The sequence below is a fragment of the Crinia signifera genome, chromosome 4 (assembly GCF_055691185.1).
Source record: "Crinia signifera chromosome 4, ASM5569118v1, whole genome shotgun sequence".
Lineage (NCBI taxonomy): Eukaryota > Metazoa > Chordata > Amphibia > Anura > Myobatrachidae > Crinia > Crinia signifera.
Window position 1 is genome coordinate 14,703,889 of NC_139220.1, and position 14,874 is coordinate 14,718,762.

At 45.2% G+C, this 14,874-nt stretch overlaps 1 protein-coding gene across 1 annotated transcript; it reads left to right on the forward strand.

Moving 5' to 3' along the window:
- Positions 1-1,323: 1,323 nt before the first annotated feature.
- LOC146073755 (E3 ubiquitin/ISG15 ligase TRIM25-like) lies at positions 1,324-4,024 on the forward strand. Its single transcript, XM_083181177.1, has one exon. It carries the CDS (start codon positions 1,324-1,326, stop codon positions 2,995-2,997), a length of 1,674 nt encoding a protein of 557 aa, XP_083037303.1. The 3' UTR covers positions 2,998-4,024.
- Positions 4,025-14,874: the final 10,850 nt, after the last annotated feature.

The following is a 14,874-nucleotide window of genomic DNA, read 5'->3' on the forward strand; positions in this document are numbered from 1 at the left end:
TCTGATATGGTCCTGGTGACACAGCGATCCCTCCCTTACGCTCAGTAAGTATGCCAGAAGTTTCATGATGTTCATGTTAAAATGGTTAAAAGTTAACAGTTTCTGTTATAAAATGTGCATATAATATGTGCAGGCGTTTGTACTGAGTTAATGTATTCCAGTGGCTTTGAAAGATTGAACTGAAGAGTCCAGGGATGCAGTAGGGGAGGAGCCTACCCTCTAAAGCTTTAGGATAGGTGCCTGGCTCCTTCGGACCCTCCTACATCCCAGTGTTGAGCTGTGTCACCAGGACCATATCAGAGAAAGGGATTCGAACGGTAAGTTCTTACAAAAATCCCTTTTTTACAAGGATATGGATCCACAGTCTTATTCTCATTTAGGGCTTGCTAGGGGTCCTCAATAGTTTATTGAGGAGGAGTTAATGGAAAGATTAGAACTGTTGAAGAGATGAAAGAGAGATAAAGTATGTTCTTTTTGGGATAACCCTGTCTTCTACAGGAAGCAGGAGAATTGATTGTACTCGTTCATTCCGAGTGGCTCCACACTGTTCATGAGGAAGATCCATCGTGACTCTCTTTTCAGGAGTTAATTTTTCATGTCTCCCCCTCTGATTCCGAGTTTAATTTTTTCCAGGCCATGGATCCTGAGCTCAGATGGATCTCCTTTGTGTACTCTCAGGAAATGTCCTGCTACACTTGTCAAGGTTTTGAAGTTCTTACGGTCTTTCTCTGCATTTTTGATGCCCCTGATGTGTTCCATGAGTCTCACTCGCATTTTCTGCTAGTGAGACCCACATATTTCATCCCACAGGGACATTGTAAACAGTAGATAACTTGTTTTGCAGTTTATGAAATCGAGTATTTTCAGCTTTTTTCCATATCTGTCTTCTACCTCTTTTACCTGTAGTATGTGCTTACATGTGTTACAATCACCACATTTAAAGCAGCCTTGCTATTTATTTTCTTTCGGTTTGTTCTTAACGAAGTGGCTGTGCACCAGAATGTCCCTTAAATTCGGGGATTTCCTCCAGCTTGTTTGTACTCTATCTCCCAATATGCTTATCAGTTCTTGGTCTGTGGCAAGAATGTCACAATGTTTTTGGAGTATTTTTTGTATCTCCTGCCATTCGGGACAGAAGGTTGGCAACCATCGATGGCAATGGCAAAAATGGCCATCCCTACAGCTCCCCCTCCCCCTGTGTGCAGAATGTGACCTCACTGGTTTCTGAGTGACAGCTCCCCCTCCCCCTGTGTGCAGAATGTGACCTCACTGGTTTCTGAGTGTCAGAGACTTTCACTTTCATTTCTCCCTCCTGCTTCAGCAATGGCGTCTGCTGATCTGAGACCGGAGCTGGACTGTTCCATCTGCCTGAGCATTTATACAGATCCTGTAACCCTGAGATGTGGCCACAACTTCTGCCGGGTCTGTATAGATTGTGTGCTGGATACACAGGAGAATGCTGGAGTTTATAGCTGTCCTGACTGCAGAGCAGTGTGTCAGGAGCGTCCTGCACTGATACGGAACATTCCTCTGTGTAACATAGTGGGGAGGTTCCTGTCTGCTCGGCCAGATCAGGAGGAGACCGGGATCTGCTGCACTTACTGTGTGGAATCTCCTGTACCTGCTGCTAAGTCCTGTCTGCTGTGTGAGGCTTCTCTGTGCGATAAACACCTGAGAGTACACAGCAAGTCAGCAGAACATGTCTTATGTGACCCCACCACTGCCCTGGGGAACAGGAAATGCTCTGTCCATAAGAAGGTCCTGGAGTATTACTGCACTGAGGATGCTGCCTGTATCTGTGTGTCCTGCAGTTTGGCTGGAGAACATCGGGGACACCGGGTGGAGATGCTGGGTGAGGCCTCTGAGAAGAAGAAGGTGACGCTGAGAAATGTTCTGCAGAAACTGACCACAAAGAGAGCGGAGACTGAGAAAAGAGTCCAGAGACTGCAGGAGCGCAGGAGAGAAGATCAGGGAAAAGCAACGAGTGTAACAGAGACAGTCACTGCCCTGATTAGAGACATCAGGAGACAGCTGGAAGACCTGGAGAAGAGAGTCCTGAGTGAGATCTCCAGGCAGGAACAGCGCGTTTCACTCTTAGTCTCTGATCTGATCCAGCAGCTGGAAATAAAGAAGGACGAGCTGTCCGGGAAGATGCGTCACATTGAGGAGCTGTGTAACATGTCTGACCCAGTGATTGTCTTACAGGAACCGGACACAGGGGACTTGTGTGACACTGAGGACACAGAGAGACACGATAACCAGGTCCGTGGTGCAGGAGGTCTGGATGTGGGTCTCATCTCAGGGACATTACACACATTATCTGATATAATAACAGGGATAAATACAGGGATCTATGTGCAGGAAGCTACAGACCTATTACTGGATGTAGCCACAGCTGGTAATACAGAGTCTGATATAATAACAGGGATAAATACAGGGATCTATGTGCAGGAAGCTACAGACCTATTACTGGATGTAGCCACAGCTGGTAACTATATACAGATATCAGGTGACAGGAAATCTGCATCCAGGTCAGATATAAACCAGTATCTCCCAGTAACACCAGAGAGATTTTCGGTTCCTCAGGTAATAAGCACCAGGGGATTCTCCTCAGGGCGACATTACTGGGAGGTGGATGTCAGTAAATCAGATTGGTGGATGGTGGGGATGTGTTATCCCAGTATAGACAGGAGAGGAGAGCAGTCAGCCATTGGATATAATAACAAGTCCTGGGGTCTGTATAGGGGGTTTAATCAGTACTTAGTGATACATGACAGGAGAGAGATCTGGTTACCTGACAATATCCCCTGTGACAGAGTGAGGATATACCTGGATTATGAGGCAGGACAGATGTCCTTTTATTCTCTGTGTGACCCCATCAGACACTTACACACCTACACTGCCGCCCTCACTGAGCCCCTCCATGCTGCATTATGGGTAGGGGACGGGTGTATAACTATATCTGGGGGAGTCAGGAGCTGGGAGATATTACCATAAGATTCGGCACAGAATGGAACCTCAATGCCTCTTCTCCAGACACAACATTTTTAGGGGTTTTCAAGGTGTGAAGGGTGTGGATTAGCTGTTGTTTATACGCCAGCAACAGCATCCCAATCTGCACCCTTCTCCCGGCTTATATCTGAGTCTCCGATTATTTCATGTTTGTGAAGTGTTGGACTGCAGAAATTATTTTCCTCCTTTTCTCCTTACATCCCCCCAGTGGGATTGTCTATTGTAATGTCATCCTGGGTGGTAACCTGCCAAGATGACATTGAATACTGTATGTCATTTAAAATAAATGGGCCCCCAAGTCTGAGCCCCGATAAGTATAAGAATTTCCTAAAATCTCCATTTCCACTCCTTTTCCCTGCCCTAGACTGGGAAACAAGTCTCATGGAAGCAGGTTACACAACTAATTCACAACACAGCCCATGAAACAGTTTGTACAGACGTTAATTCCGCATGCATACTGTATATATAAATAACAAATAGAAAGATATATGTGGAAATTGTTGTCAGCACTTTAGGTCAGATTTATGACCGGCAGCTCCACTTGCGCCGGGTGCACGCTCCCGTTTTCATCCCCCTAATGGTCACTGGTCAGAGGAGCTTGCTCCTCCACCCAGTGACTTCCCCTACCTCTTCTCCCGGCAGTGTGTCATTTTCATCAGCGACCATCTCTGGTCGCAGATGAAAATGAGACACTGAGCAATATGATTGCTGAGCAATATATTGCTAGCAATATATTGCCAGCGATCATATTGCCCCGTGTGTGCGCACCTATACACCGAGAGTCTGCAGAGCTGCACAGAGTGTAACCGCTCCAACTAAAACTGTGCTGATGGCGGAATAGCTGCCCAGGTGATAGGTGGGTGGATGTGGGCTGTGGTAGGGGCCATTGGAATGCAGTACTGACTTGTGTGACGTTTGTGATCTGTGCTTCTGATCACTTGTATGCTTCTATGCTGTATTCCTATGAACAGCCTGACTGCTGTGGAGAAATAAAGGCGCTGTTGTACTTTTACCTGGTTTATGTGTCACATCCTTGTCACGTTTGGCGCCCAATGTGGGGTATGTTTGCAGGACGAAGGCGAAGGGCCCAGGACTGCACTAAGCAGCTGGTTATATAAGTGTCAGCAGCCTTAAAGGGTAACTGTATATAAAGGGATTGTTCGCTTCTGTGTGTCTGAGTGGCCAGGGAATCGGGGGTTATGGTATTTTAGCTCTACAATGTCTTGGTCTACAGTCCTATGGTCGACCACTAATGGTTGACAGGGTCAAAAGGTCAGCAGATAAAAGATGGATAGGGTCCAAAGGTTGACAGTGAAAAAGTCAACATGGAAAAAGTTGACCTGAGTTTTTCATGTTTTTGTGTCTGTCGGCATAGGTCAACATGGACATACGTGTCTGAGTGGCCAGGAAATCGGGGGGTTATGGTATTTTAGCTCTACAATGTCTTGGTCTACATGTATACGATCATTAAACATACAGATGGTGTACAGGCGGTGAAACAATCCCTCTTGGAAACGGAAATGAGTCCCGATTTACAAAACTTGTTAATACGGGGATTTAATTCATTCTGGTGAATAATTATTTTAATTTCAACGGGGTCTTTTTTAATCAAGAGGTTGGTACAGCCATGGGGACCAGATTCGCCCCCAGTTATTCCAACATGTTTATGGCCAGATGGGAGAACCTGATGGTATGGCATGGGCATGGCTGGGAGGCGAATCTGGTCCAGTGGTAGCATTATATTGATGATGTGTTGTTTATATGGAGGGGTCAGGAGACAGAAATTAACAAATTCTGTGAATACCTTAACACAAATTGTTTCAGTATTAAGTTAACATTTAATTTAAGCAAAGTCGAAGTAAATTTTTTGGATCTTAAGATCTATGTCGAAAATGGGAAAATTGAAACTACGGTTTTCTTCAAACCATCTGACTCCAACTCTTATATCAACCCATCCAGCAACCATCTAAAAAGATGGTTAACAAATGTCCCAAAAGGGCAGTTTGTACGTCTAAAGCGCAAAATGTTCCAATAACTCTAATTTCGAAACTAGTGCAACCAAAATGAAGGATACATTTGTAAATAAAGGATACAATGCTGTACTGGTAGAGGGTGCGCTGGAAAAAACGAGGTCACTCGTAAGAGAAGACCTGCTTAAAGAAAAACAAGGGAGCATCCCGGAAATCACCAGTTATAATATAGCATTTAGTACTCAATATAATGCATATCACAAGTCCATAGAACAGATTTTAAAAGGAATTGGAAGTTGCTACTCGAGGACCCAGTCCTTACAAATATTTTACCACCAACCTCTAGATTTATCTATAGGAGGGCGGCTAATCTTAAAGATAAATTAGTAAATAGCGCGTTCATAGAAAAGGGCACTGTGTTCACACGTAATAGCGGGTTCCAACCACAAGGAAATTTACAGAGTTTAAGTTGGGTAATTTTAACATTAAACAATAGACAATTCATTACATGTAATTTGAACTATGTGGTATACGCCATCCGTTGTGCATGTGAGAAATTATATGTCGGCAAGACAGAAAGAACTTTGAAGGTCATGGGTTCGATTCCCACCATGGCTCTAACTGTGCGGAGTTTGTATATTCTCCTTGTACTTGCGTGGGTTTACTCCGGGTACTCCGGTTTCCTCCCACAATCCAAAAATATACTGGTAGGTTAATTGGCTTCCAACAAAAATTAACCCTATAATGTCTGTGTGTGCGTGTACATGTGGTAGGGAATGTAGATTGTAAGCTCCACTGGGGCAGGGACTGATGTGAATGTTCAACTATACTCTGTAAAGCGCTGCGGAATCTGTATGCGCTATATAAGAAACTGTTAATAAATAAATAAATAAGGTATGTCTTGCGGAGCATGTGCGCAATATAAAGAGGGGATTTAAAGATCACCCCTTTTCCTCACATTTTTTAAAAGTACACAATAGTTCCCTAAAATCCATTACAAGTTTTGGGGGCTGGAAAGTGTAAAATGTAATTGGCGACACAACAATAGGAATATCAGATTGGCTCAAACAGACATGAGATGGATTTTTAATTTGTCCACTCTTGCGCCACATGGCCTAAACCACGAATTTGAATTGAAATTTTTTTTTGTGATTTAAGTATATCCTGTTTTATTACGTTTTTTGTGGTATGTTTTTATATATGCATATATACTGTTATTATTGTTGTATTTTTTGTAAATGGAGGAACCATATATTCTAAAAAAAATGTCCCTTATTCAACCCATATTTTTATAGGTAATTCCCACTATTGGCGTTATGCTGATTTAAATAATCACTATGCATTTCTGTATATAATTGGGCACTTGATAAGTGCTGTATATACATCAGCCATCGTAACTTTATTTATGGATTTGAGTTCCAGAATATGGAAGTTTATTTCCGGATGTGCGCTTTACCATTTATAAGTCCATCAATGTATTTGCGTTCCATAGATACGGAAGTCTTTTTCCGGATATGCGCTCCATCATATTAGGACCACTGATTGAAATAATTCTGTATGTGCGCTCCATCCTATATAGGCCCACTGAGTGGAATACGTATAATGTATTGAATGCTCACTTCCGGGCGTGAGTTCCACGTCCCGGAAGCAGTCATCACATCATGCAACCTCCGCTCTAGACTTCACAGGTCTAGTGAATGGGATGCGGACCATCTATAGATCACCTGACTTCCGGGCGTGCGTTCCACGTCCCAGAAGTAGTGACCCCAGCGTCCAACCTAATTGATTATACGGCAAACACGGAGACTATAGCTAATGCACTAACAAGCTAAATTATAAGACGCAAGTATCCGCCATTGTGGCGTTACATTACATATGCTCTATTGTGATTTGAATCAGGCTATTAGTGCCGTTCACCCTAATTAGGTTGAACCGGAAGTGGATCCTCCATCTTGTTATATAAACCCTGTATGCTTCACTCACTGTCTATCCTTGATAAAGGCGGCTGGGACCGCCGAAACATGTTGGAAGACAAGTGAGTTTTTTGTTACTTTGTTTTATTCTGTATTTGTGGCTATTGGCAAATTGGCCACATTACATGCATTTTATTAAATCTTTTACATTGAGACTGATCCTTCCCCTTTGTTTTCAAATTGGGGGAACATTGAGAGTGGACTCCAGGGGGAATGTCTCCATAAAAGATACCTTTATAAGCGTATCACACCTGCACTCGCAGTGAGTACGGTACGCAGTTATTTGGACCACCCTGACTGATTGATTGGTGATCGGTTTGATGCATTTGGATTGATTGGTGGAAAATAAGCCTCTATAGTTCCCTATCTCACCAGTTAGTATGTTGCGCATGCAGGGCCGGTGCTAGGGTGTCCTGCGCCCTCCTGCAAACCATACATTTTGCGCCCTTTCACATTGCCATTGCAACAAGGTGCAGCCCGATTGTGGGAGTGTATGCAACATGCGATCCTACTGTATGGAGGATCTCGGGTACATGTACAGTACATGTATATGGCAATTCGTATTCATAATCATATTGATGTACTATCAATACGAATACGAATTGCTGTATTTTCGGGATAGTAAATGTCAAAAATAAGTGTATTTCTGGATACAAATACACCTACTGTATTTTTTACAAATTTCCTTTAGTAAATTTCCCCCGACATGTCATCCAGGCATTCACAGACAGCGCTACATGCCTCAGCGCAAGTGTCTGTGAGGAAGAGGGGGCAGGTCGCATGAGGAGGACAGTGTGTGCGCGGTGCAGGGAGCTGCTCAGCCTCTCCATACTGTCGCCCGCTGTCAGACAGGCGTGCAGGTGGCAGTGACAGTGTGGGCTGAGGCAGCTTTAGCAGAGCAGGCAGGGAGACAGCGCCTTTTCAGCATGGCGCCTCCCTGCTTTGCAGGAGCTGCTGAGTGGGTAGCGCCGGCCCTGTGCGCATGTCAGAGCACTTTCACTCAAATCTGGTACATACCTGCTTAGTATCACAGTCGGTGTACCCTTAAAGATACCATTACATATTTCAAGCACAGCACTTCAGTGTGAGTTTCGGTACGATATTTGTCTCTGGGACCCCGCTTACCCCACAGATAATCTTGTTTTTCTGTGTCACTTACACACGTTTTTTTGTTTATCATTTTATATCCTGAGTTATTCACATCACTGGACACACACATCAGGTCTGATGGAGGGGCCCCTGTTAGCTGGCAGCAGCAGCTCTTCTCTGCCCAGCACATGCTGCTGTGTGCTGGGCTGCAGTGTGGCCAGGGAGGTGCTTCAAGTACATTGTTTTCTGTATTTTATTCTAAGGGTGCATGGCCACACCTACTGCAATTAGGCCACACCCCTAATAGTTCCTGGGCCCGGCCAAGCTCTCTACTGCCCGGATCATGGTTGCCGTATGGGAGAGAGATCTGATGCTGTGTACTAGGACGCAGGTCAGATCACTTCTGCAGTAGGACAACTCCTGCCGCATTACCATACAGAGCAATCACTGCTGCTACCATAGAAGCCTCACTGATAATCACTTCAATCACATCTGAATAAATCTTCTTTATACATCTGCAGCCCTCGGATGTAAAGGGAATGATTCTGGTTCACTCGCTAATGGACAAAACCATATCCACTGCAGGTGGGGCAGATGTAACAGGTGCAGAGAGAGTTAGATTTGGGTGAGTTATTTTGTTTCTGTGCAGGGTAAATACTGGCTGCTCATTTTTACACTCCAATATAGATATCAGTTTGAAGTACAAACCCCACCCAAATCTAACTCTCTCTGCACCTGTTACATCTGCCCCACCTGCCCTACCTGCAGTGCACATGTTTCTGTACATTAACCAGACAGTTTTCTGTCTGCAGTATGGGGGCAGCCATTTTCTAAGAGTCCCTTTTCATTATAGCAGCAGGAGCCGGTGCGCCGGGAGAGCCGGGACTGTAACCGGAGATGCGGCTAGGCAGGTATGGGCATAGGGGGGCGCCGAATGGAGGGAGAGTGGGAGGGGGGGCGGTAAAAAAATATGCTGCAGGAACCCCTATTCCCTGCAGTCACCCAGCGCTACGTGTTCTACTGATATACGGCTTTTGCGGAATTACCGTTCCTGTATCTCTGTGCATGCTACGTCTGCCCATACAATGCGTAATTATTATCTACACTTATTAAGATCGTTACCGCTGTTTATTTCAGCTAATTAGGACAGGATTGTTAATTATTACCGTGTACTCTACATATGACATAAAGCTCTAATTATATTTCTAGATTACATTAATTAAATGGCCATTAACTTACACACCATTTCTGTATAATTTAACATACAGTATACAGTTAATTACTTTTCCCTTTATGTGATCGTGTTAATCTCGGCTGTTTAATATTTGTTGTGTTATACTGTTCTCACAGAGTACGTTCTGCAATCTGTAGCTCAATTATACCTACAGTACTTAATGTATGCTAATAATTGCCCAAGATTGCATAAGAAGCATGTTAAATATAAGGAGGCAACTGTTTGTAGATAGAGGGGGAGGGGGGGGGGGGTTTACCTGTCCTGCGGCGCTGTGTATTTAAAGCTAGCGGCGGTGGCAGAGAGGGGTCCCTGCAGTCAACGAGCGCTATCCGCCGGGCTATGCGGAAGCGCTTCTGTTGTGAAAACACTGGCCGCACGGCGCACGCTGATTGGCTAAATCTCAGCCAGTCAGCTTGCGGACAGTGTTTTCACAACAGAAGCGCTTCCGCATAGCCCGGCGGATAGCACTCGTTATTTCTTATTGACTGCAGGGGCCCCTCGCTGCCTCCGCCGCCAGCTTTAAATACACAGCGCCGCAGGACAGGTACCCCCGCGGCACGGGGGGCAAAATGCCGCCCTCCAGTGGCCGGCGCCCTAGGCAAATGCCTAGATTTGCCTAGTGGTGGCGCCGGCCCTGCATGTTACACATTTTTGGGGTAAATGTATGAAGCAGCTATAAGGGAGGAGAAGTGATAAAGTGCCTGGTACTTTATCACCAACCAATCAGCTCCTAACTGTCCCTTTTTAAACCCAGCCTGTAACTTAACAGTCAGGAGCTGATGCAGTAACATATGCGATTATTAACACAAAAACAATGGCCGGCGATGTGCTGCGGGTCCCCCTCCCTCCCTGAACCCTTACCCGCTTTGTGGGTGTTCCGTTTCCTCCTCCCTCCTGCACCCAGAAGCTGTGCAGGGGGAGGAGGTCACTGGTTCCGGGCAGCACAGCAGGAGGCTGCACGGACACAGGTGAGGGGGGTGCGTCGCGGATCGGCGGGGGCGGCGTGGGACGCGAAGGGAAGCCCATAGGCTTCCATGGGGTTACGCCATCTAGAACTGGCGCAACCCCCCGCTGCGAAGCCCCATTGGTGGGGCTTTGCTGCATATGAAAATGCAGTAAAACCCTCGAAAATTGGGTTTTTACGGCATTTTTAGACTCCTGTGTCTATTATTTCTCTATTGCATCCTAAAAAATGATAGCCAACATTTGATTGGTTGCTATGCAACATCACCCAGTTTCATTTTTAGGAACCTGAACGCTATTCCAGGATGGAATGGGTCATGTTGGGAGGATGACCTTGGAGCTTGAACCAGTTGATGTGACACAAAGCTCTATATTGATAAGGCTCAATGGCTGATCCTCTGAATTCCATTTGCTTGGAGCTATCTATTGATCCGGACAATCCTCTATAAAGTAATTTAGCTGATACAACGTGAATGTTCTTCTCTGCATCAGCCACATTGCTTTGCCCACACCTCCCAAATTTGCTAATCCTGTAAGCAGAACATGCTGTTCTGGTGGCATGACCGGCCCGGAAAAGGGGTGGAGTCATTGAAGGGGCGGATATGGCTCATGTGGAGGGCGTGGCTTAGCACCACGTTTTAGTCACTTTGTGGGCTCCCTGAGCAGCTGGGCAGCCCCAGGATCCCCGCCCTGCACTGATAGATGCCATGCACATGTGAACAGCATCTACGGTAATTCAATGAACGATGATCACCGGGTCTCCCAACTCTCCCCCCTGCCTGAGGGATACTGCAGCCCAGGTATGGGACAGTCTCCAATTAGCGGGATGGTCCAGCTGTAATCAAATCCATTGATCATTTCAGCAGAATGATAAAACAATCCTCCTCCGAATCGCGCTGTCACACTCCCTCTCTCCTGCTTATTTTTCCCGTCAGGATGAGCGTTCGGAAAGGCAACAGAGTAATGTGGACCGAGGATAAAAATAAATTCCATTGCATTTGCAACCAGAGGCCTGAGGCAATTAAGAGGAGCCCGGGGGGCATAGAAAGTTGCCTTCTGTGTATGCGCTTATCCTTCCTAAAGCGTCCACCTACAGACTGCAAACTCTTGCTTTCCCTGACTGCAATGGGGGGTAAGAGGGACAGTGTGACACATTTATATCTTCTCCTGTATTCTCTTACTGCAGAATATTGGGATTATGTACCAGAAGTGCTGAAAGACAGGAAACAAATCCTCTTAATAGTGATACGGTGACAAGAAACCCCCTCAGACTCTTTGGAGAACAGGATAAAGAATCCTTATCAGCTGTAATTTAATTTATATCTACTTATATACAAAATAATAAACCTCTAAACAATTAAATATTTGCACGCTAGACCCCAATTTACTTAGACGCATATCGCCTTATCTTACACACTCAGCACCACTGGGTGTAATTCCCTTTATACCATGTGACTCAAAAACACACCTACAGTACATGCCAGGGAGAGCCCAATATCAATCAGATGTGACAGTATAGGATTTTATAAAAAATACTTTATTACATACAATATATACAATTTCCATGCACACATTTCAAATAAAAAATGAGCAGTTAACAACTTGATTGAGAGCTTTAGTAAATAAAGGCCGCAGTTCTGGGTGGATGGAATAATGCGCAATTTCTGTGTCATCCAGATGGAAGCATCAACAGAGGGGTGACACCAGGGATTTCTGCAGGCCAGTATCCAGAAGTAGAGAAGTCTCCCAACGAGTTTCGTCAGGAATATTGTTCTGCTGAGAGCTTTTGGAGTTTGGTAAAAACCGGATAAGGGGTCCTGGGGTTGGATGGAAGAAGAGAAGGCGGGTCCCCACCTATGTTAGGGCTTTTAGTTGCACAGAAGGCTAATTAGGGCTTTCAGATCACTTGTCTCTAACTGCCGGTGGAAAGAGGAGACAAAATGGACTCTCTCTGAGAGAAAAAATCTACTGCTGAAAACCAGTGAGTTGTGCCTGGTAAATATCTCCTTGTATATATATTTTTTTGTAAATTAGGATTAGTTAGTCCCAGATGGCAACGTATTTTATTCTTATGTTTATTTCTGCTTTGCTGCTAATAAAACTGTTTGGGGCCAGTTGCACCAAACCAAAAGACTTGTGCGATCTCTTAGCGGCTGCACACAATCTATCCCAGGAGGTGGCACCTGCTCCTCTGACCGTTTTACTATACGTAAGAGCAAAATATTACCCCAGTATCCTCCGTTTCCCGCCGACTGAAATCTGCATCAAAGCCGCAGCCGCTGTGCTGATCTCTGTATATATAAAGTTCCGGAACGTGCTGAAATGAGGGCCCACTTGCCGGTTACAATAGGCGCTGACACGGCAGGTTCGCACATCAAAAAAAAGAATTACCATAACGTTTACATTAGATATCACTTTATTCTCCCTCTAGGAATATCCTGTCTTCTCGTGTTTGTGACAGGAAAATAAAAGGGTTCTAAAATGTATTAGACGACAGAAGAACCATCTTCCGCATAAAAACAAAAATGTAATGGACTTAGGTAGTGGAGAGCGAACCATCTCCAGGTTCCAGTAAATTATTTGGTAAAAATAAGAGTTTAATCAGAATTCACTATTAAATTGCGACATTCTCTTATGTTTCATGGAAAATATAAAAACGGACTTTTGAAGGCTGTGAACCCAGACGTAGGGCCTGATTCAACCCTGTTCACACATCCCCAATGGTGGAGCTGCATGTGCAAGCGAGCATCAGCATTCATCTAAAAAGCCTATTTTTATAATAACTGGTATCTATTGTATTATATATCACACGGATCCTGACAATTAAAATTTGAGGAACATGTGACTAAATATATTATTGATTGTACTTACCTTGTGAAACCACTACAATTGTTCTAAGCACCCCTGGTGAAGTCTCGCAAGAGATGAAACGCGTTGGGTTCGTCTGTTCGCTAACTTTGAAATTACATATGTACAATCAGTATCCTTGAAAAAGATACGCAGTGCCGAAACGCGTTGGCCTACAGGACGAACGTTCTTCACTCACACAGAACTGCACAAGTGTCCTCTAGGAGGAGTCTAGCGCACACGGCTCCAGCTGCCCTGAAACCCCGGGTGAACGCTCGGTAGCCGACCCCTGAAGTGACAGGAGCGGCTGTAGAAGCTTTGTGGATCTACTGCCGGCTGCACCGCGGGAAGACTGCCGGACGCCGGTGAAGACTGCAGAGACGCACGGCGAGGATCATCATCGACGAAGCATCTGCCAGGTATCGGGTAAATATACGGTGCACCACCGGAGGGTTTTGGACGCCAGCCCCCAGTACCACCCATACACTTTCCTTGACCACCAGAGACATTGCACTTTAGAGACCTCAGCCTGTGGCCTCCTGTCCAAGTGTCCACTCATACCCAAACCAGCCACCTTTCCCAGCACCACCTCCACCCCCCCCCCACCAAGCAGACCCTGTGCATTGCCAAAACACGGAGCCTCTGATTTTTTCCACACCACCACCCAGGTCGCCCACACCAGGGAAGGCTGACACACACCAGTATCTGCAGAAGACACCCCAGTGAGATCTGCAAGATAGAACTGGTCTCTGTGACGTGATTACCTTCACCCTTACCCCCATCCAACAACATCCCCCAAAATACAGACTTTTATTTGAAATTTTATTAGTTAAAGAATATTCTTTTACACATATTCAGTCTCCAAGAAACATTTGTAATTGGGTATTTCAGAGGTCTACACACGCTGGACACATAAGTGAGTGCGCGATTCCCCCCAATATTACCATTAAGTCACCGGGTTTTACAGACAAAAAACCCCAGAATTCGCTGCACCCACCCCGCAATAACTAGAGTGGAGCGCAATACCACCACTACCCAACTCCAACATATGTACAAGCATTAACGTGAAAGACCACATTGTTTGGATCCATTTCAACAACTTTTTGAATCTGGAAAAAAAGACTTTCAATAAACATTTTTCTTATGAACTTCCGATTTACTTGACTCTTGGAATAAGTAGTTAAGGCTGTAAAAGTCTAACTGTGAGACCATAACAATTGTGTTGCAAAAAAAACATTCAATGTTTTTGGGAACAAATGAAAGAATGTGGATGTTCTCTGAAAACTGGGCCACATACTGAAACTTGTGGCCTCATTCGGGATAGTATGCATGGTTTGTGAGGAAGTCCGTCGGCAAAGGGCCGTTTGAGCTTGCACAGAGTTCCCCCACTGGTTGACATGCTGCGCTCACTTGGATACGGTACAGGGGCAGCACATGGCAGTGTTGTTGTTTTTTTTTTTAAACAGGGGCAAGGTTAGGACAGGTTTAAGTCTTCCAGAGCCAACTTCCTGACCACATTATGAGGCCCCACCCACAGCCCCCGATCCCGATAGATGCGATTCAAGTGAATCATACAGTATCATCTTAACCCCATCCGCTTTACTACAGAACCACAAGGGATATGGTATGGGAGAGTTGGCTGCTCTCTCCATGATCCCATGAAAGCACTCAAAATTTCAGGAGTCTCCCAGGCATTCATGGAGATTAGGCAAGTATGATTTGCCATGCAGAGCCACCGAGATGGTGCTGGCGTAGAGGAGTGACAAGTCATGGGGCGTGACCATAC

Coding starts and splice junctions, on each gene's coding strand:
- LOC146073755 (XM_083181177.1), top strand. CDS start 1,324: ATGGCGTCTGCTGATCTGAGACCGGAGCTGGACTGTTCCATCTGCCTG.